Below are 22,131 nucleotides of genomic sequence, written 5' to 3' on the forward strand. Positions count from 1 at the left end.
TAATACTGCCCCTATGTACAAGAACAAAACTATTATAATACTGCCTGTATGTACAACAATATAAATACTATAATACTGCTCCTATGTACAGGAATATAACTACTATAATACTGCCTCCTGTTTACAAGAATATAACTACTATAATACTGCTCCTATGTATAAGGATATTTCTACTATAATACTGCCCCTATGTACAAGAATATAACCACTATAATACTGTACAAGCATATAATCACGTCAGACCACCATCTATATACAATAATATTAGTGCTATAATACCACCTCATTTAACCACCATTATACTGATGCTATATGCCTCCTGTGACCCTTCCTGACCTGACGGTCATATATCTGTCTGGCTCCTCTTCCTGCCGGCTGCCTGTATGTGGAATGAATGGGTTTCATGATTCAACTTGTTACAGTTACATTTTTGTTTGGATTCTTGATCAGTCCTGACCGAAAATCACAGAATGTTCTGGAATTTACTAACACAGGAAAACTACTGACTCTAGACAAAAACATAAACCTTTGGAGATACATCGCAAATGGAGGGTAACGTGGAATTCCGCTCCCCAGAATGGGGTTTAGACATGATGGCTTGTAAGCCGTGTCTGAGTTGACGTTTTCTCCCCTTGATCAGTGCAGATTCTCTCACGTGCTATGAACTCGTTGGGTTGATTGCTTTGCCCCCGGGCTGCTGAGTCTTTGCACATAGTTCTGTACAACGGTAGGAGACCACACAGCAAATACACGACTCACAAAACGTTCGGGATATTCGACTTTTGGGTGAAATTTCTGGGGAAAAAAAGTTCCCGCTACAGTGATATTTTATCTTGACAGTCTGGCATTAAGTAGAAGCAGCAATGGTGATTTCCTCATCTCAAACAATGTATTGAGTCAGAAGCCAACACCAGCGGTGAGTGTACCCCAACTAGACATGTCACTGTCTCAATATCTTGTCATGTGGCCTTCAGCATCAATTACAGCTGACGACATCTCCTGCTGCTCACAAGTGGAGCTATTGTCTGCTGAGGCACAGCGTCCCATTCTTCTTGAAGGGCGGTCCTCAGGTCATTGAGGTTCTGGGGTACAGAGTTACGAGCCTCTACACGACATGGGTTTTTCTATGGGATTCAGGTCTGGAGAAAGTGTAGGCCGCTACATGTGAGGCCCCCAGTCTCCAACAGCCGTTCCCTAGAGGCCGCTCCATGTGAGGCCCCCAGTCTGCAGCAGCCGTTCCTTAGAGATCGCTCCATGTGAGGCCCCCAGTCTCCAGCAGCCATTCCTTAGAGATCGCTCCATGTGAGGCCCCCAGTCTCCAGCAGCCGTTCCCTAGAGGCCGCTCCATGTGAGGCCCCCAGTCTCCAGCAGCCGTTCCCTAGAGGCCACTCCATGTGAGGGACCCCAGTCTCCAGCAGCCGTTCCTTTGAGATCGCTCCATGTGAGGCCCCCAGTCTCCAGCAGCCGTTCCCTAGAGGCCGCTCCATGTGAGGGCCCCCAGTCTCCAGCAGCCGTTCCCTAGAGGCCGCTCCATGTGAGGCCCCCAGTCTCCAGCAGCCGTTCCCTAGAGGCCGCTCCATGTGAGGCCCCCTGTCTCCAGCAGCCGTTCCCTAGAGGCCGCTCCATGTGAGGCCCCCAGTCTCCAGCAGCCGTTCCCTAGAGATCGCTCCATGTGAGGGCCCCCAGTTTCCAGCAGCCGTTCCTTAGAGACCACTCCATGTGAGGCCCCCAGTCTCCAGCAGCCGTTCCCTAGAGGCTGCTCCATGTGAGGGTCTCCAGTTTCCAGCAGCCGTTCCTTAGAGACCACTCCATGTGAAGGCCTCCAGTCTCCAGCAGCCGTTCCTTAGAGATCGCTCCATGTGAGGGCCTCCAGTTTCCAGCAGTCGTTCCCTAGAGGCCGCTCCATGTGAATGCCCCCAGTCTCCAACAGCCGTTCCTTAGAGATCGCTCCATGTGAGGGCCTCCAGTCTCCAGCAGCCATTCCCTAGAGGCCGCTCCATGTGAGGGCCCCCAGTCTCGATCAGCCGTTCCCTAGAGGCCGCTCCATGTGAGGCCCCCAGTCTCCAGCAGCCGTTCCCTAGAAACCGCTCCATGTGAGACCCCCAGACTCCAGCAGCCGTTCCCTAGAGGCCGCTCCATGTGAGGCACATCTGAGGTACAGAGTTATGAGCCTCTACACGGCATGGGTTTTTCTATGGGATTCAGGTGTGGAGAAAGTGTAGGCCGCTCCATGTGAGGCCCCCAATCTCCAGCAGCCGTTCCCTACAGGCCGCTCCATGTGAGGGCCCCCAGTCTCAAGCAGCTGTTCCATAGAGGCCGCTCCATGTGAGGCCTCCAGTTTCCAGCAGTCGTTCCCTAGAGGCCGCTCCATGTGAAGGCCCCCAGTCTCAAGCAGCTGTTCCATAGAGGCCGCTCCATGTGAGGCCTCCAGTTTCCAGCAGTCGTTCCCTAGAGGCCGATCCATGTGAATGCCCCCAGTCTCCAACAGCCGTTCCTTAGAGATCGCTCCATGTGAGGGCCTCCAGTCTCCAGCAGCCGTTCCCTAGAGGCCGCTCCATGTGAGGGCCCCCAGTCTCGAGCAGCCGTTCCCTAGAGGCCGCTCCATGTGAGGGCCCCCAGTCTCCAGCAGCCGTTCCCTAGAGGCCGCTCCATGTGAGGGCCCCAAGTCTCCAGCAGCCGCTCCCTAGAGGCCGCTCCATGTGAGGCACATCTGAGGTACAGAGTTATGAGCCTCTACACGGCATGGGTTTTTCTATGGGATTCAGGTGTGGAGAAAGTGTAGGCCGCTCCATGTGAGGCCCCCAATCTCCAGCAGCCGTTCCCTAGAGGCCGCTCCATGTGAGGGCCCCCAGTCTCAAGCAGCTGTTCCAGAGAGGCCGCTCCATGTGAGGCCTCCAGTTTCCAGCAGTCGTTCCCTAGAGGCCGCTCCATGTGAATGCCCCCAGTCTCCAACAGCCGTTCCTTAGAGATCGCTCCATGTGAGGGCCTCCAGTCTCCAGCAGCCGTTCCCTAGAGGCCGCTCCATGTGAGGGCCCCCAGTCTCGAGCAGCCGTTCCCTAGAGGCCGCTTCATGTGAGGGCCCCCAGTCTCCAGCAGCCGTTCCCTAGAGGCCGCTCCATGTGAGGGCCCCAAGTCTCCAGCAGCCGCTCCCTAGAGGCCGCTCCATGTGAGGCACATCTGAGGTACAGAGTTATGAGCCTCTACACGGCATGGGTTTTTCTATGGGATTCAGGTGTGGAGAAAGTGTAGGCCGCTCCATGTGAGGCCCCCAATCTCCAGCAGCCGTTCCCTAGAGGCCGCTCCATGTGAGGGCCCCCAGTCTTGAGCAGCCGTTCCCTAGAGGCCGCTCCATGTGAGGGCCCCCAGTCTCCAGCAGCCGTTCCCTAGAGGCCGCTCCATGTGAGGGCCCCAAGTCTCCAGCAGCCGCTCCCTAGAGGCCGCTCCATGTGAGGCACATCTGAGGTACAGAGTTATGAGCCTCTACACGGCATGGGTTTTTCTATGGGATTCAGGTGTGGAGAAAGTGTAGGCCGCTCCATGTGAGACCCCCAGACTCCAGCAGCCGTTCCCTAGAGGCCGCTCCATGTGAGGCACATCTGAGGTACAGAGTTATGAGCCTCTACACGGCATGGGTTTTTCTATGGGATTCAGGTGTGGAGAAAGTGTAGGCCGCTCCATGTGAGGGCCCCCAGTCTCAAGCAGCTGTTCCATAGAGGCCGCTCCATGTGAGGCCTCCAGTTTCCAGCAGTCGTTCCCTAGAGGCCGCTCCATGTGAATGCCCCCAGTCTCCAACAGCCGTTCCTTAGAGATCGCTCCATGTGAGGGCCCCCAGTCTCGAGCAGCCGTTCCCTAGAGGCCGCTCCATGTGAGGGCCCCCAGTCTCCAGCAGCCGTTCCCTAGAGGCCGCTCCATGTGAGGGCCCCAAGTCTCCAGCAGCCGCACCCTAGAGGCCGCTCCATGTGAGGGCCCCAGTCTCCAGCAGCCGTTCCCTAGAGGCCGCTCCATGTGAGGGCCCCAGTCTCCAGCAGCCGTTCCCTAGAGGCCGCTCCATGTGAGGCCCCCAGTCTCCAGCAGCCGTTCCCTAGAGGCCGCTCCATGTGAGGGCCCCAAGTCTCCAGCAGCCGTTCCCTAGAGGCCGCTCCATGTGAGGCCCCCAGTCTCCAGCAGCCGTTCCCTAGAGGCCGCTCCATGTGAGGGCCCCCAGTTTCCAGCAGCCGTTCCCTAGAGGCCGCTCCATGTGAGGACCCCCAGTCTCCCTAATGATATGACCTCGATGAGCTGGAGCATGGTCGTCTATGTAGATGAAATTGGACCCGTGTTGTCCGTACAGAGGCACAATTACTGGATTAATGATATTATTCTAGTAGTAGGGACTTGTCACTGTACCATTCTCGAAAATGCAGGGTAATTCTGTATGGACTAGACCCCTCTGCCCACACCTCTGTGCTTCAGCTCAACGGCTAGGCATATTCATCATGGGTAAGAGATATATTTACTACTCTTCCATATGCATATACGTCATTATATAATCGTTATATCATAATGAAGCTGTTTGGCATTATTTCATATACTCATACTTTGCATCTGCTACGATTCAGAGAATTGGAATGGCCAAATTCTTTTGTTTGACACAATTTCTCTTCCCACTTTAGGAATTTTTGTAGGGAAACCTTATTATGTATGTTTCTCATAATGGTTAATATATATGATAACAATTTTGACCCGGGTTTCTATGGTCTCCCCACTAATTCTATTATACTAATTGCCTTCTGCTGCCCCGCAGTTGCACTTCTGCCCGCCTGTCTTTTATTATAGATAAATCGATGTATGGATTTATTCCCATTATTACTGTCTTGTTCATGTGTATTTATTGATTAATAAAGATGTCTTTTTGTACCTTTGACATGACCAGTCTTTAATATATATGTCCTCATTTTGAGGCCAATCCATACAATTATTGGGATATTCAAACTCTCTATGGTTCTTCATTTAACCTCTACTGACACTATTATGCCACCAAAGTCTTGTCCGGTGACATCGGTGGCTGATGCATAGCGTTCTCCTGGATGTCTTTAACATGGTTGGTGGCCATCATTTCTGCTCCGCGTGAATCGGCTTTCATCTGTGAACAGCACTGAGTCCACTGGTCCCTCGTCCAGTGTAGATGACACCTGTGCCGGGTGGTGTGGTCAGGTATCCTTACAGATCATCTAGCACGCAGACCACCCTGATGTAAACGGTTTCGAATAGTCTGAGGAGACACTTGGGCGCCTCTCACCTCTCTTAAATGTGCCTGGAGTTGTGACATTCATCATTCAGTTTCGAAGGGCATTCATCACAATGAAGCGGTCATCAGCGTGGGATGTGGCCATAGTGTTGGCATATGCAACAGATTGGGACTTATTATAAGTGAAAGGAGGACTTTATACTAACCAGACAGCAGATGGCGATAGTGTGTAAAGTTATATACTTGCTGTAATGTGGGGAGGGAAGCTCTCAGTGGTTTGTTGTTTTCTTTTTTTCGGTTTTGCTTTTCTTCATGAATGTGTTGTCTTCAGTGCACGGACTGTGTGACACTGAATTGTATCTCATGTTTATCCAGTATGAAGTAAATACTGTTTACTCAAGATATCTTGCTGATTGAAGCTTTCCTAAGTACAGCAGTGACTGCAAGAAGACGCACTCTGCAACAGGTTATGGGCCCAGATAACCCCAGATAATCCCAGATAACCACAGGCACCCCAGATAACTCCAGGCAACCCAGGCACTCCAGACACTACAGGTCTGCACTACAAGCTCAGGCAGAAGGATCCTGGTTTATAGCCCAGATAACGGAGCACACAGATAAGCTCTGTAAACAGAAGGAACTAAATCCAGATACAGAGTGACAGAGGAATTTACCATCCCAGGAGCTGGATATAATTGCAGAGAATTCACAGGACATACAGGAGAATATCTTCAGTACAACTCTCTAAACAAGTAAAGGTACCTTCACACATAACGATATTGTTAACGATATCGTTGCATTTTGTGACGTAGCAACGATATCGTTAATGAAATCGTTATGTGTGACAGCAACCAACGATCAGGCCCCTGCTGGGAGATCGTTGGTCGCTGAAGAAAGTCCAGAACTTTATTTCGTCGCTGGATCTCCCGTGGACATCGCTGGATCGGCGTGTGTGACACCGATCCAGCGATGTCTTCACTAGTAACCAGGGTAAACATCGGGTAACTAAGCGCAGGGCCGCGCTTAGTAACCCGATGTTTACCCTGGTTACCATCCTAAAAGTAAAAAAAACAAACAGTACATACTTACCTAACGCTGTCTGTCCTCCAGCGCTGTGCTCTGCACTCCTCCTGCACTGGCTGTGAGCGTCGGTCAGCCGGAAAGCAGAGCGGTGACGTCACCGCTCTGCTTTCCGGCCGCTGTGCTCACACAGACAGTACAGGAGGAGTGCAGAGCACAGCGCTGGAGGACAGACAGCGTTAGGTAAGTATGTACTGTTTGTTTTTTTTACTTTTAGGATGGTAACCAGGGTAAACATCGGGTTACTAAGCGCGGCCCTGCGCTTAGTTACCCGATGTTTACCCTGGTTACCGGCATCGTTGGTCGCTGGAGAGCGGTCTGTGTGACAGCTCTCCAGCGACCAAACAGCGACGCTGCAGCGATCCGGATCGTTGTCGGTATCGCTGCAGCGTCGCTTAATGTGAAGGGGCCTTAAGACTATATAAAGATGATGAGTAACACAGAACTGAAATTTACAGTAGCTAAATTGAATAGTGAAAATTATCAGTTATGGAAATTCAAAGTAGAGATGTTGTTATCTAAGGATGATCTATGGGAAGTAATTGTTACAGCAAGACCAGATCAAGATAATCAGACATGGGATAAGAAGGATATACAAGCGAGAGCCACCATTAGCTTATTAGTGGATGATGCTCAATTAATACATATAAGAAATGAAGAAACAGCTAAGGGAATGTGGGAAGCATTAAGAAAACTGTATGAAAGACCTAGCTTGAATCACAAGTTGTTTTTATTAAGAAAGCTGTACAGTATGAGATTGAGTGCAAATGACGATATGCAGAAGCACATATTCTCAATGATGGAAGTGATATCACAGCTAAGATCTATTGGTGAAGATATTAAAGAAAGTCATGTAGCAGCTATATTGTTGTGCAGTTTACCAGATTCGTATACAGCCTTGATAAATGCCCTTGAGACGAGACCAGAAACTGACATTACATTAGATTTTGTGAAAACAAGACTAATAGATGAATATCAGAGAAGAAAAGAACAAAGAAATGATTCTTCTACTGAAAAGGACAGTGAAAACGCTCTTAAAGCTACAGAATTCAAAAAACCCTATAATAAAGAGACAAGAGAATGCTTCAGATGTAAGAAAAAAGGTCATTTAAAGAAAGACTGTACCATATGGAAAGCAGAACAACAAAAATTACAACATAAAAAGCATACAGAGAAAGTAAAAAACACAATTTCCAATTCATGTGAGAATAATTGGAATGGCACATTTAAAGTAACAGACAAGAAATCATCACTTGGTTGATTTATTGATTCAGGAGCAACGAGTCATATGACAAGTGACAAGAATTTCTTTACTGATCTTGATTTAGATAAGAAAGAAGCCATTTATCTCGCAGATAGAAGCAAAATAACCGCAGAAGGTATCGGACAAGGTATGCTAAATTGTTCAAACAAATTCGGACAAGATTCAAAGATACTTGTACAAGATGTGTTGTATGTTCCAAAATTGGAAGGCGGATTATTATCTGTGAAACGTTTAACAGCAAAAGGACTTACAGTGAAATTCAAAGACAATGAGTGTGCAATTATTGCAGGAAACAAGGTGATAACCAAAGTCAAGGCAGATGAACAATTATATCATTTTGACACACCAAAGGAACAGATGAAGGTATGTACACATGATCACAAAAACTGCATTCACATGTGGCATAGACGTCTAGGACATAGACACCCTGACAGTATAAGGGAACTACAGAGAAAAGAATTGACAAAAGATTTAAAGATATCAGATTGCTCAATTACCATAAGATGTGATTGTTGTATAAAATCCAAAGCCACAAGGATATCTATTCCAAAAGAAAGTGAGATGAAAAGCGAAAGACCACTTGATTTGGTGCATACTGACGTATGTGGACCCATGAAAGTGACTACATCAGGAGGCAATAGATACATGTTGACTTTTATAGACGATTACTCAAGATACACAGTCACATACTTAATTAAAAACAAAAGTGAAGTTTTTGATAAACTTGTAGACTATGTAACAAGATCAAGTAACAAATTTCAAAGGAAGCCAATTGTCATCAGAAGTGATAATGGAGGTGAATTTACAAGTCACAGAATAGAATACTACTTAAGACAAAATGGAATAGAACACCAGAAAACGGTTCCATACACACCTGAACAAAATGGAGTAGCAGAAAGGAAAAACAGAACTCTAACAGAGATGATAAGATGTATGCTGACGGATTCCAAACTACCAGAGAAATATTGGGGTGAGGCAGCAATGACAGCTACTTATCTACAGAACCGACTTTTTTCCAGAAAACTGACGAAAACTCCATATGAACTGTGGCAAGGTATGAAACCAAGTGTCAATCATTTAAAAGTTTTTGGATGTAAAGTTTTCATATTCATTCCAACAGAAAAACGTTCCAAACTTCAAAACAGATCCATGGAAGGAATATTTGTTGGATATAGTGAAAATTGCAAAGGATACAGAATCCTAGATCCCAAAACAGACAGAGTTACGGTGAGTAACAGTGTGACATTCATTGAAGATTTGAATGAAGACATTATGATTTCAGTTGAAACAAAAAATGAGAAAACCAATAATGACACAACTGAAGAAATATCTGATGAGAAAGAAGTAGAAGTTAATGAAGAACAAAATACTGAAAGTGAAGAATCACAACTACAAACAGACACAGAACCAAGACGTTCAATGAGAGAGAACAAAGGAAAACCACCAAAACGTCTCTCATACAAGACAAGCACAAGAAAAATCTATGAGCCTACTTCTTGGGAGGAAATATCTAAACTTCCAGTGGAAGAAGCTAATAAATGGATAGAAGCAACAGAAACAGAAATTAAATCCATGCAAGATTCAAATACATGGACACTAACAGATTTACCAGAAGGAAGAAAAACCATAGGATGTAAATGGATTTTTAAAGTTAAATACCAAACAGATGGCACAGCTGAAAGATACCGAGCAAGACTCGTAGCTAAAGGGTATTCTCAAAAATATGGAGAAGACTATGATGAGACATTTGCTCCAGTTGTCAAACACACTACAATAAGAACTTTACTTACAGTTGCAGCAATGAAACGGATGCAACTGAGACATCTGGATGTAAAGACAGCTTTTCTGAATGGAGATTTAACAGAAGACATTTATATGGAACAACCTCCAGGATTCAAAGATGAAAGAAATCCAAACAAAGTTTGTAAACTACAGAAAAGCATATATGGTTTAAAGCAAGCAGCTAAAGCGTGGAATGACAAAATCACGGAAGTACTTACAAATGAAAAATTTCAAAGAAGCAAAGCTGATCCATGCTTATACACAAAAAGGCTGATTAATAGATGGATTTACATACTCATATATGTAGACGACATTTTGATTTGTTTTGAACAAGAAAGGGATAACGAAAACATTCTAAAAATCCTGAAGCAACATTTCGAAATCAAAGACTTGGGAAATGTAAAACAATATCTAGGAATACAAGTAGAAAGAGAAGAAGATGGAAGTTTCCTACTGAATCAAAATCACATGATTCAAGACATAACAGAAAAATTTGGATTAAAAGATGCAAAAACAGTAAAGTCTCCAATGGAAACTAATTATCTCAAAGAGATGAACAGTGAACAAAATATGCTACCAAATAATGAATACAGAACAGCAATAGGAAAACTACTGTACCTAGCAACCGTTACAAGACCAGACATCGCAGCAGCAGTAGGAATCCTGAGTAGAAAGGTATCAAAACCAAATAAAGCTGATTGGAATGCCGTGAAGAGAGTAATACGTTATTTGAAAGGAACTAGCAATGTTAAGCTGAAATTACCCACAAGCGATGATTGCATTTTAACAGGATATGTTGATGCAGATTGGGCTGGAGATCCAACTGACAGAAGATCTACCAGTGGACATATTTTTTTCCTCTCAGGTGGACCAATAAGTTGGACAAGTAAGAAACAGTCAATTGTGACACTATCTTCAACAGAAGCAGACTATGTTGCCGCAGCACATGCGAGTCAAGAAGTACTGTGGTTAAGACAATTGTTGACAGAATTAGGACAACCACAGTTGGCACCAACAAAACTAAAAGAGGACAATCAAGGATGTATTGTTCTTGCTCAGATGGAAAGAGTCAATCCAAGAACCAAGCATATTGATGTGAAATATCATTTCTTGAGAGATCATCAGGAACAAGGAGTCTTGAAGTTAGAGTACTGTCCTACTGAAGAAATGACAGCAGACATTTTCACGAAGGCGTTGAATGCTGATAAACATCAGAGACTAATAAAAAAGTTGGGTTTGATTGAATAAGTCCTTACTGTTGAGAAAAGGTGTTGGCATATGCAACAGATTGGGACTTATTATAAGTGAAAGGAGGACTTTATACTAACCAGACAGCAGATGGCGATAGTGTGTAAAGTTATATACTTGCTGTAATGTGGGGAGGGAAGCTCTCAGTGGTTGGTTGTTTTCTTTTTTTCGGTTTTGCTTTTCTTCATGAATGTGTTGTCTTCAGTGCACGGACTGTGTGACACTGAATTGTATCTCATGTTTATCCAGTATGAAGTAAATACTGTTTACTCAAGATATCTTGCTGATTGAAGCTTTCCTAAGTACAGCGGTGACTGCAAGAAGACGCACTCTCCAACACATAGGACGTCCACTTCTGTGCTATTTTGTGACTCTTCCAGTCTCCCGGTATTGCTGATGATTCTGTGACCCTCTAAGCTCGGTGACCACTTCCATCCATGAGAACATCCTGCGTGAAGCCTCGCAATGACGAGGTACCATTCATTAATTAGCTGTCGTCTTGGTCTCGTGATGTCAAAATGTGAAGAGCGTGATGTGGACGACTGCTTAATACCAATTCTAATTGTACCCCGAAATTCATTGGCTGATTAATGGATCAAACACTTGTGGTGAATTTTGCCATTAAGGTCCTTGTTAGAAAACAGCAAGTTGTGATAAAAGTCCTGAGACATTGAACAGTTGGACGTGTGCATTCAGAAGGTTAGAGGAGGTCACATTAAGTTCATCTGAAAAGGTTGGAGGGCATTTTTGATTCATCACGCTAAAGCCAAATATCCCTAACTTTTTTGTGACTAGTGTATGTTACAGAATGACAAAAATCAAAACAAGCAGAAAAAATAGTGACGGTACTGCAGTATCGAGAGCCTGTAATAAGATCGACAGGATGACTATGTTTATAAGAAACTGAATAGAAAATATTGTTAGTTAAGTGACCAGACGTATAGGTGTAACTGCATTTTGTGTTTACTTGTGTTATCTTTATCTAATATTTATATTTTTTTGGTGATCTGAAACATCTGACGTGGAGAATCACAATAGCAGGTCAATTTTAGCATTTAGTGAAACTATCAAAAAAGCCAAACAAAAAACAAGTGTGGGATTGCACTTTTTTTGCAATTTCACCACACTTGGAATTTCTTTCCCTTTTTCTAGTACAAGACATGGCAAAACCAATGATGTCGTTCAAAAGTAAAACTCATCCACAAAAAAATAAGTCCTCACATGGCCATATTGATGGAAAAATAAAAAAGTTATGGCTCTGGGAAGGAGGGGAGCGAAAAACAAAAATGCAAAAACAAAAAAGCGCCGCGTCTTGAAAGGGTTAAGCGTGCCCTGCATTTGTTCAGACTGGCCTACTGCCTCAACGCATTACCCTAATTATTCCTGTGTGGCCCATTAAAAAAAAAAAAAAAAAAAACTTAAACCATAATCAGGTTCCTCGCATCATGTGCTCATACACTTTATGCAGTTAATAGCCCTCTGTCTGTACTGTTACATATTTAGGCAGTTAACGGGTTCATGCAGCTTTACATGAACACCCAAGCCTTACACTATGGCTGGTCCGAATAACGAAAACAATTGTTATCATCCACCTCTCGTGTCTCCCCTTTTTCCTTTTCCTTTTCCCCACACTGTCTGTTTGCTATCTCGGCCTTCTTTTCTACTCGCTTTCTAAAACTGAACATGGACAAAACAGAATTCATCATCTTTCCCCCATCTCACTCTACCCCTCCAACAGACCTGTCTATCAATGTCAGTGGCTGCTCACTTGCCCCAGTCCCACACGCCCGGTTTCTCCGGGTGATCCTTGACTCTGCCTTCTCTTTAAAGCCACATATCCAAGCCCTTGACTCCTGCCATCTCAAACTCAAAAATATGTTTTGGATCCACGCATTCCTTCACCGCGACACCACAAAAACACTAGTGCATGCCCTTATCATCTCCTGCCTTGATTACTGCAACCTCCTACTCTCTGGCCTCCCCTCTAGCACTCTGGCACCACTCCAATCCATCCTACACTCTGCTGCCCGACTAATCCACCTGTCTCCCTGCTATTCCCCAGCCTTGCCCCTATGCCAAGGCCTTCACTGCCTTCCTATCGCCCAGAGACTCCAGTTCAAAACCCTTACAATGACATACAAAGCCATCCACAACCTGTCTCCTCCATACATCTGAGACATGGTATCCCGGTACTTACCTACACGCAACCTCCGATCCTCTCAAGACCTCCTTCTCCATTCCCCTCTCATCTCTTCTTCCCAAAACCGCATCCAAGACTTCTCCTGTGCTTCCCCCATACTCTGGAACTCTCTACCACAACACATCAGACTCTCGCCTACCATAGAAACCTTCAAAAAGAACCTGAAGACTCACCTCTTCCGACAAGCCTGCAGTGATCCTCAACCTACTGAACTGCCACACAACCAGCTCTACCCTCTCCTAGTGTATCCTCACCCATCCCCTGCAGACTGTGAGCCCTCGTGGGCAGGGTCCTCCTTATGTACCTGTATGCCTTGTTTTTTGATCATGTTTAGTTGTATTTGTCTACAGTTGTGGCCAGAAGTATTGACACCCCTGCAATTCTGTCAGATAATACTCAGTTTCTTCCTGAAAATGATTGCAATCACAAATTCTTTGGTATTATTATCTTCATTTAATTAGTCTCAAATGAAAAAACACAAAAGAGAATGAAGCAAAAAGTAAAACATTGATCATTTCACACAAAACTCCAAAAATGGGCCAGACAAAAGTATTGGCACCCTCAGCCTAATACTTGGTTGCACAACCTTTAGCCAAAATAACTGCGACCAACCGCTTCCGGTAACCATCAATGAGTTTCTTACAATGCTCTGCTGGAATTTTAGACCATTCTTCTTTGGCAAACTGCTCCAGGTCCCTGATATTTGAAGGGTGCCTTCTCCAAACTGCCATTTTTAGATCTCTCCACAGGTGATCTATGGGATTCAGGTCTGGACTCATTGCTGGCCACCCTAGAAGTCTCCAGTGCTTTCTCTCAAACCATTTACTAGTGCTTTTTGAAGTGTGTTTTGAGTCGTTGTCCTGCTGGAAGACTCATAACCTCTGAGGGAGACCCAGCTTTCTCACACTGGGCCCTACATTATGCTGCAAAATTTGTTGGTAGTCTTCAGACTTCATAATGCCATGCACACGGTTAAGCAGTCCAGTGCCAGAGGCAGCAAAGCAACCCCAAAACATCAGGGAACCTCCGCCATGTTTGACTGTAGGGACCATGTTCTTTTCTTTGAATACCTCTTTTTTTCTCCTGCAAACTCTATGTTGATGCCTTTGCCCCAAAAGCTCTACTTTTGTCTCATCTGACCAGAGAACATTCTTCCAAAACGTTTTAGGCTTTTTCAGGTAAGTTTTGGCAAACTCCAGCCTGGCTTTATGTCTCGGGGTAAGAAGTGGGGTCTTCCTGGGTCTCCTACCATACAGTCCCTTTTCATTCAGACGCCGACGGATAGTACGGGTTGACACTTGTACCCTCGGACTGCAGGCCAGCTTGAACTTGTTTGGATGTTAGTCGAGGTTCTTTATCCAACATCCGCACAATCTTGCCTTGAAATCTCTTGACAATTTTTCTTTTCCGTCCACATCTAGGGAGGCTAGCCACAGTGCCATGGGCTTTACACTTCTTGATGACACTGCGCACGGTAGACACAGGAACATTCAGGTCTTTGGAGATGGACTTGTAGCCTTGAGATTGCTCATGCTTCCTCACAATTTGGTTTCCCAAGTCCTCAGACAGTTCTTTGGTCTTCTTTCTTTTCTCCATGCTCAATGTGGTTCACACAAGGACACAGGACAGAGGTTGAGTCAACTTTAATCCATGTCAACTGGCTGCAAGTGTGATTTAGTTATTGCCAACACCTGTTCGGTGCCACAGGTAAGTTACAGGTGCTGTTAATTACACTAATTAGAGAAGCATCACATGATTTTTCCGAACGGTGCCAATACTTTTGTCCACCCCCTTTTTATGTTTGGTGTGGAATTATATCCAATTTGGCTTTAGGACAATTCTTTTTGTGTTTTTTTCATTTAAGAAAAATTAAATGAAGATAATAATAACAAAGAATTTGTGATTGCAATCATTTTCAGGAAGAAACTGAGTATTATCTGACAGAATTGCAGGGGTGTCAATACTTTTGGCAACAGCTGTATATCTGCTCCCTTTTCACATGTAAAGCTCCATGGAACAAATTGCGCTATACAAATGTATAATAATAATAATAATAATAATAATAATTTAAGTGTGACGAATATGCAAAAAAAAGGAAATCAGGATGGGGCAAACACTTTTTCATACCGCTGTGTGTGTGTATATATATATATTCTGAAAATAATTTCCTGAAATTGTTCCACAATCTGTAGACACAGTCATTCACACACTGGTGATCTCCGACTATCTTTGCTACTGTGAGACTCTGCCTCTCTAACATGCTCTTTTAATCTAGTCATGTGACTTAGTTATATATTGACCTTCCGACTGTTTTTCCTTAATAGCGCTTACTTTTCCAGCCTTTTACCATCTCTGCCCTGACTTCTTTGAGATGTGTTGCTGTCATCAATTTCTAAATGAGTTATTTTTTTAAAATAAAATGGAAAAATTACCAATGTTCAACTACTTTATCTCTTTATCTCAACTTCCTTATCTCTGTCCTATGTTCTGAATAAAATATGGCTATAATAGATTTTCAAATTTATTGCATTATTGTTTTCTTTACATTTTACTCAGCGACCCAACTTTTCTGGAACTGACTTTGTACATGAAACGGAGACCTTTAACATCCTCACGTGAATACTGTATGTGCTACTTTGCATTTTGTACATTGTAGCACAATTATATTTCATCATATAAAGAGTGATACATTAACAGTATATTGCAGTATAATTTATCTGCACTATATAGTAGTATTACTGTATTTATATGCACACATTATATAGTACGTGTTTTGTACCTGAAGACTTTCTTTGTGTGTACAGTATATATTAGCTTTTTACGTGTAGAGATATATTTGATTGCACGGTGTATGTTAGTATTAATTGTGGATGCTGCATTGTTTACGTCATTATTTATTTGTACAGTATGGCAGCAATATCTAATTATACTTTAGGTGACACTGTATACGGCTGTTTTCTCTCATGCTTCATCCAGTGCTATATAGTCTCATTTTCAAGTTTTTTTAAAGAAAAACTAAGAAATGATAGAAAACTGGAAAGCGTTAGCAAGTAGACGTTGATAGTTGATGGCGTTGATAGTAGGTGAGCTACTGGCCGTTGACAAAAAGAAAGATGTAACAGAGATTATATGATATTTTTTTTTTCTGAAAGAGGTGATTTTATCATTCTGTCTTTCTAAATGGTTTCTTGTTTTTTCATAGATCATCAAAGCCTTCTATAATGACGCGTACATCCATCGATATCGGACGCCGATGTCGGAGAGCTTGCTCACCTCACTGTGGTCCCTCTCCGTGGCTATCTTTTCCGTCGGGGGGATGTTTGGATCTCTTTCTGTTGGATATTTTGCCAACCGATTTGGGAGGTGAGAGCGGGGATACTGTCACTGTCACTGTCACTGTTGGTACATTTCAAGCCACAATTCTTTTATTATCACGTGCCTTGTCGAGCAAAGGTGTAAATAAAATGAATGCAAATTAGTTTATTAAAGTTTTTTTTTCAAAAATAGATAAGATATGAGATAACGTGCAGATCGCTGGGGATCCTTTGGTCATCTGGGACCATCGGAACCCTGACCCGAATAAGCTGAGGTGCGCATACTTGGTCTCCTCTCCATTCTTGGTTGACAGGGGCTGCAGGAGAAAAGAAAAGGACAGCATCCAGCTATTTCCGGCAGTCACACAGACCGAGAATGGAGCGGAGATGAAGCATGTGCACCTCAGCTCCCTTCCAGAAGGGGCAGCAGAGCCCGGTTCTCAGGGCCCTACAGTCCCAATTAGTCGGACCCTGAACGATTAGTAAGTTATCACTCATCCTATGAATAGGGGATAACGTGTTATTTTTGGAATAACCCCTTCGCGACTTGCGTAACTTTTTAATTAACACTTTTTTTTATATAAAACACTCACAGTTGATTGAAGCGCGTTTCGGGCCGGTTTTCCGGGCTTTAAAAGGGACCTGTGCCACTTTACTAGATTGCCACACATTCTGAAGCTAATTAAAACACTCTTCAGGCCTAATTACACAATCTGATCCAGTTCCAGTTAATTGCAGCGCTCTTCGGGACCAAATTATGAAATCCTCAGTCATAATTACACAATAAGGTTCTATTAGATGACAACGCATTCCGGGGCCAATTGACCTGACTCTCTGGTACAAAAACATCTCCAGTTTCAGTAGGTTTGTGACGTTTTGGTGTCAATTGACTCTGTGTTCATGCAGAATAACATGATTGACTCATTTTAAAGCCATCGATTGATCTGATCACATTCTCTTTACCAGGAGGAATTCAATGCTGTTGGTCAATGTCGCCGCCTTGGTGGGGGGAGCACTTATGGCTCTCTCGAAGCTTGCTTGGTCCTTTGAGATGCTTATTATTGGAAGATTCATCATTGGAGTATTTTCTGGATTCTGCACCGGTCTCATACCTATGTATATCGGGGAGCTGGCACCGACTGCTTACCGAGGCGCTCTAGGCACTCTGAACCAGCTTGGCATCGTAGTGGGAATATTGATAGCGCAGGTTGGTTGGCTTGAGGGTGCAATAAGATCGGTGTATATCCTAATCCTAAAGAGCCTACGTCTGAGCAAGTGATTGGAGGTGCTACAGTGCACCTGAAGAGCCACAGCGCCGTACATTTTGTAGTGGCCATGAGTGGTACTGCATGTAGAAGTGAATGAAAGAAAGTCTGCAGTACCTTTCATGGCCACAACACCATGGATGGAGCTCTGCAGCACCCTCAATCAGATGATCAGTTGCAGAGTCGGGAGTTGGCTTCCAACCAACTGGTTATGGCATCTTCATAATACATCCATAGAATAAACTCCCACGCGGTTCAAGCCATAATCCATCCCTAGCTTATTGACAGTGGGTACCAAGTGTTATGTTAGACCTGTGCGGTACTGTGATTTCAGCTGGCATTTCCCATGGAGGCCAATATACACTTCTTAATTGTTATTCTGTAGTGTGTAAATACTGCCATAAAGTGCTCAAATAGCATGGCCTCCATCCATACCATAATCCAATAACTGTGTTATACAATTATTCGTAACATTTATGGCTGTGAGAAGTCTGATTTACCCTTCAGGACCTCATCTCACCTCTAAAGGCCCCCATACACATTTGACTAAAGTTTGCCGATATCAGGTGTGCCCATAACATAGGACATGGATCAATGAGATTGCGTTGTCTACTAAGTATCTCACATCCTGATTGGTCTTTGTATTCTCTCTTTTAGATTTTCGGGCTGGAAGTCATCCTGGGGTCGGCCACCTTCTGGCCTCTCTTACTGGGGATCACGGTTATCCTGTCGGTCCTTCAGTGCGGGCTGCTGCCGTTCTGCCCGGAGAGCCCCCGATATCTACTGATAGTAAAGAAGGAGCATGAGCAAGCTGAGACCAGTGAGTGTCTGGAGAATCTGACGGTGGTAGTGGTAGGAGAAGGACTCGTAAAAGAGAATTAGTGGAAGAAGATGTAGTAGTGGTAGGAGAGGGACTAGTAATGGAGTATTAGTAGAAGAAGACGTAGTAGTGGTAGGAGAGGGACTAGTAATGGAGAATTAGTAGAAGAAGACGTAGTAGTGGTAGGAGAGGGACTAGTAATGGAGAATTAGTAGACGAAGACGTAGTAGTGGTAGGAGAGGGACTAGTAATGGAGAATTAGTAGACGAAGATGTAGTAGTGGTAGGAGAGGGACTAGTAATGGAGAATTAGTAGAAGATGACATAGTAGTGGTAGGAGAGGGACTAGTAATGTAAAATTAGTAGAAGAAGATGTAGTAGTGGTAGGAGAGGGACTAGTAATGGAGTATTAGTAGAAGATGACATAGTAGTGGTAGGAGAGGGACTAGTAATGTAAAATTAGTAGAAGAAGATGTAGTAGTGGTAGGAGAGGGACTAGTAATGGAGAATTAGTAGAAGGAGATGTAGTAGTGGTAGGAGAGGGACTAGTAATGGAGTATTAGTAGAAGAAGACGTAGTAGTGGTAGGAGAGGGACTAGTAATGGAGTATTAGTAGAAGGAGACGTAGTAGTGGTAGGAGAGGGACTAGTAATGGAGTATTAGTAGAAGATGTAGTAGTGGCAGGAGAGGGACTAGTAATGGAGAATTAGTAGACGAAGACGTAGTAGTGGTAGGAGAGGGACTAGTAATGGAGTATTAGTAGAAGATGACATAGTAGTGGTAGGAGAGGGACTAGTAATGTAAAATTAGTAGAAGAAGATGTAGTAGTGGTAGGAGAGGGACTAGTAATGGAGAATTAGTAGAAGGAGATGTAGTAGTGGTAGGAGAGGGACTAGTAATGGAGTATTAGTAGAAGAAGACGTAGTAGTGGTAGGAGAGGGACTAGTAATGGAGTATTAGTAGAAGAAGATGTAGTAGTGGCAGGAGAGGGACTAGTAATGGAGAATTAGTAGACGAAGACGTAGTAGTGGTAGGAGAGGGACTAGTAATGGAGTATTAGTAGAAGGAGACGTAGTAGTGGTAGAAGAGGGACTAGCAATGGAGTATTAGTAGAAGAAGACGTAGTAGTGGTAGGAGAGGGACTAGTAATGGAGTATTAGTAGAAGGAGACATAGTAGTGGTAGAAGAGGGACTAGCAATGGAGTATTAGTAGAAGAAGACGTAGTAGTGGTAGAAGAGGGACTAGTAATGGAGTATTAGTAGAAGAAGATGTAGTAGTGGTAGAAGAGGGACTGGTAATGGAGTATTAGTAGAAGAAGTCATAGCAGTGGTAGAAGAGGGACTAGTAATGGAGTATTAGTAGAAGACGATGTAATAGTGGTAGGAGAGGGACTAGTAATGGAGAATTAGTAGAAGAAGTCATAGCAGTGGTAGAAGAGGGACTAGTAATGGAGTATTAGTAGAAGTCATAGCAGTGGTAGAAGAGGGACTAGTAATGGAGTATTAGTAGAAGAAGTCATAGCAGTGGTAGAAGAGGGACTAGTAATGGAGTATTAGTAGAAGTCATAGCAGTGGTAGAAGAGGGACTAATAATGGAGTATTAGTAGAAGTAATAGCAGTGGTAGAAGAGGGACTAGTAATGGAGTATTAGTAGAAGGAGTTATAGCAGTGGTAGGAGAGGGACTAGTGATGGAGTATTAGTAGAAGACGATGTAATAGTGGTAGGAGAGGGACTAGTAATGGAGAATTAGTAGAAGAAGACGTTCTAGTGGTAGGAGAGGGACTAGTAATGGAGAATTAGTAGAAGAAGACGTTCTAGTGGTAGGAGAGGGACTAGTAATGGAGAATTAGTAGAAGAAGACGTTCTAGTGGTAGGAGAGGACTAGTAATGGAGAATTAGTAGAAGAAGACGTTCTAGTGGTAGGAGAGGGACTAGTAATGGAGTATTAGTAGAAGAAGACATACTAGTGGTAGGAGAGGGACTAGTAATGGAGAATTAGTAGAAGAAGACGTTCAAGTGGTAGGAGAGGGACTAGTAATGGAGAATTAGTAGAAGAAGACGTTCAAGTGGTAGGAGACGGACTAGTAATGGAGTATTAGTAGAAGATGACATAGTAGTGGTAGGAGAGGGACTAGTAATGTAAAATTAGTAGAAGAAGATGTAGTAGTGGTAGGAGAGGGACTAGTAATGGAGAATTAGTAGAAGAAGACGTAGTAGTGGTAGTGTAGAAGAATACAAAGTAATACAATAGTGGTGTTAGTAGTAGTAGTAAAAGTAATGGTGGTAGCAGAATAATACACAGTAGTATAAGCATAAGTAGTAATAAAACAAATAGTGCTAGTATCAGAAGAACTAGTAGCTGTAATGATAGTAGTAGAAGTAGTAGTACTCGTAGTGCTGGTAGAATAAGTAGCAGTGATAAGAAACAGTAGAGTTATTTGTAGTAGCGTTGGTGGTAGTAGTGGAAGTAGTTGTGGTAGAATATTAATATTATTACTACTAATAGTGTTAGTAGAAGAAGTAGTTGTAGTAGTATTGAAAGTAATAGTAAAAATAGTGGTGGTGGTTGGAGAAGAAGTAGTGGTAACAGTAGTAGAAGTAGTGATAGTAAAAAGTAGTAAAAAAAGTAAAAGTAGAAACAAAATGAACATATACCCATTACCCAGCCATAATTAAATAGTAAGTAATAGTGCATATAAATAACATAGGATACTTGGTAAACACTGTTCTTGATAAAAAAAAGCGTAAAAGCCGTCCCACCGCGACAAGGTATCCCCATCGAGATTGTCCTAACTTCTAATATTAAAACAAGCACCATGTGTCAGATGACCGCAATGTAGAGGAGACAGAGCAGGATCGGAGCAATGATAAAAACTGTACAAAAGAAGGAGTAGTGGTTGTATTAGAGGACGTAGTAGCTGTAATGGTGGCGGTAGTAGAAGAAAACGTAGAAGTAATGGTAGAATAAGTAGTTGTATTCGTAGAAGTAGTGGTGACATAACAATAATACAGTGCATCCGTAAAGTCATGGTGCACTTTTGACCAGTCACAGGATCTATTTATAGTTTACATTTTGGCGCCCTTTCTCTGGCCCAATCATATCAGACCTGTTCATGAGGAGAGATAACAAGAACCAATCAAACAACACAAACTCATTTAAGCTGGTGCTGATCCCCCAGTCAGATTAACCCCTGATAAACTGAACTCTGATTAATACACTGCCAGGTCTGTGACATCATGCAACCGCAGGCGTATGCCAGCTGTGTGGTTTTTCTTGCCAGTCGAGATGTGGACTGTACAGAGGAAAGTTCAGTCTGTTCTGTGGCTCGCTAAATTCGAATCCGTGACCAAAGTGCTACGTGAATATCGGCGCGTTTATACCGAAGCGCCACCACATAGGAATAACATTACTCGGTGGGATAAGCAGTTGAAGGAAACCAGCAGTTTGGTGGAGAAACCCCGTTCTGGTAGGCCATCAGTCAGTGACGAGTCTGTAGAGGCTATACGGGATAGCTACCTAAGGAGCCCTAAAAAATCTGTGAGTGTGTGTGCTCTACAATTACACCGAAGCAAGACTACAGTTCATAAGGTGTTAAAGAAACGTCTCTGATTTACGGGGTACAAACTGCGGCTGTTGCACGGTATCAAACCGGTGGATAGACCCAAACGATGCGCGTTTGCTACAGATATGCTTCATGAGATCCACAATGGTGCAAGATTTTTGCAGAAGATTGTGTTTAGCGATGAGGCGACCTTCCATATCTATGGACATGTTCATCGCCATAACGTCCGAATATGGGTTGCTGAACATCCTCATGCCTACGTTGAGTATGAACGTAACACCACTAAAGTGAACGTGTGGTGTGGCCTGATGCATGGTAAGGTGATAGGCCCATTTTTTTTCGCGTAGCGGTCTGGTGACGGCAAACAC

The 22,131-nt window shown here is 43.7% G+C and overlaps 1 protein-coding gene across 1 annotated transcript in view; it reads left to right on the forward strand.

The window, feature by feature from the left end:
* The window catches only part of LOC138666076 (solute carrier family 2, facilitated glucose transporter member 3-like), a 37,957-nt gene that overhangs the window by 7,891 nt on the left and 7,935 nt on the right, over window positions 1-22,131 (forward strand). The window contains exons 3-5 of the mRNA XM_069754199.1: window positions 16,004-16,164; window positions 17,082-17,322; window positions 18,038-18,200. Coding sequence (XP_069610300.1) covers window positions 16,004-16,164; window positions 17,082-17,322; window positions 18,038-18,200 — 565 coding nt within the window. The remainder of the gene's footprint in view (window positions 1-16,003; window positions 16,165-17,081; window positions 17,323-18,037; window positions 18,201-22,131) is intronic.

This window comes from Ranitomeya imitator, chromosome 2, assembly GCF_032444005.1.
Source record: "Ranitomeya imitator isolate aRanImi1 chromosome 2, aRanImi1.pri, whole genome shotgun sequence".
Taxonomy (NCBI): Eukaryota; Metazoa; Chordata; class Amphibia; order Anura; family Dendrobatidae; genus Ranitomeya; species Ranitomeya imitator.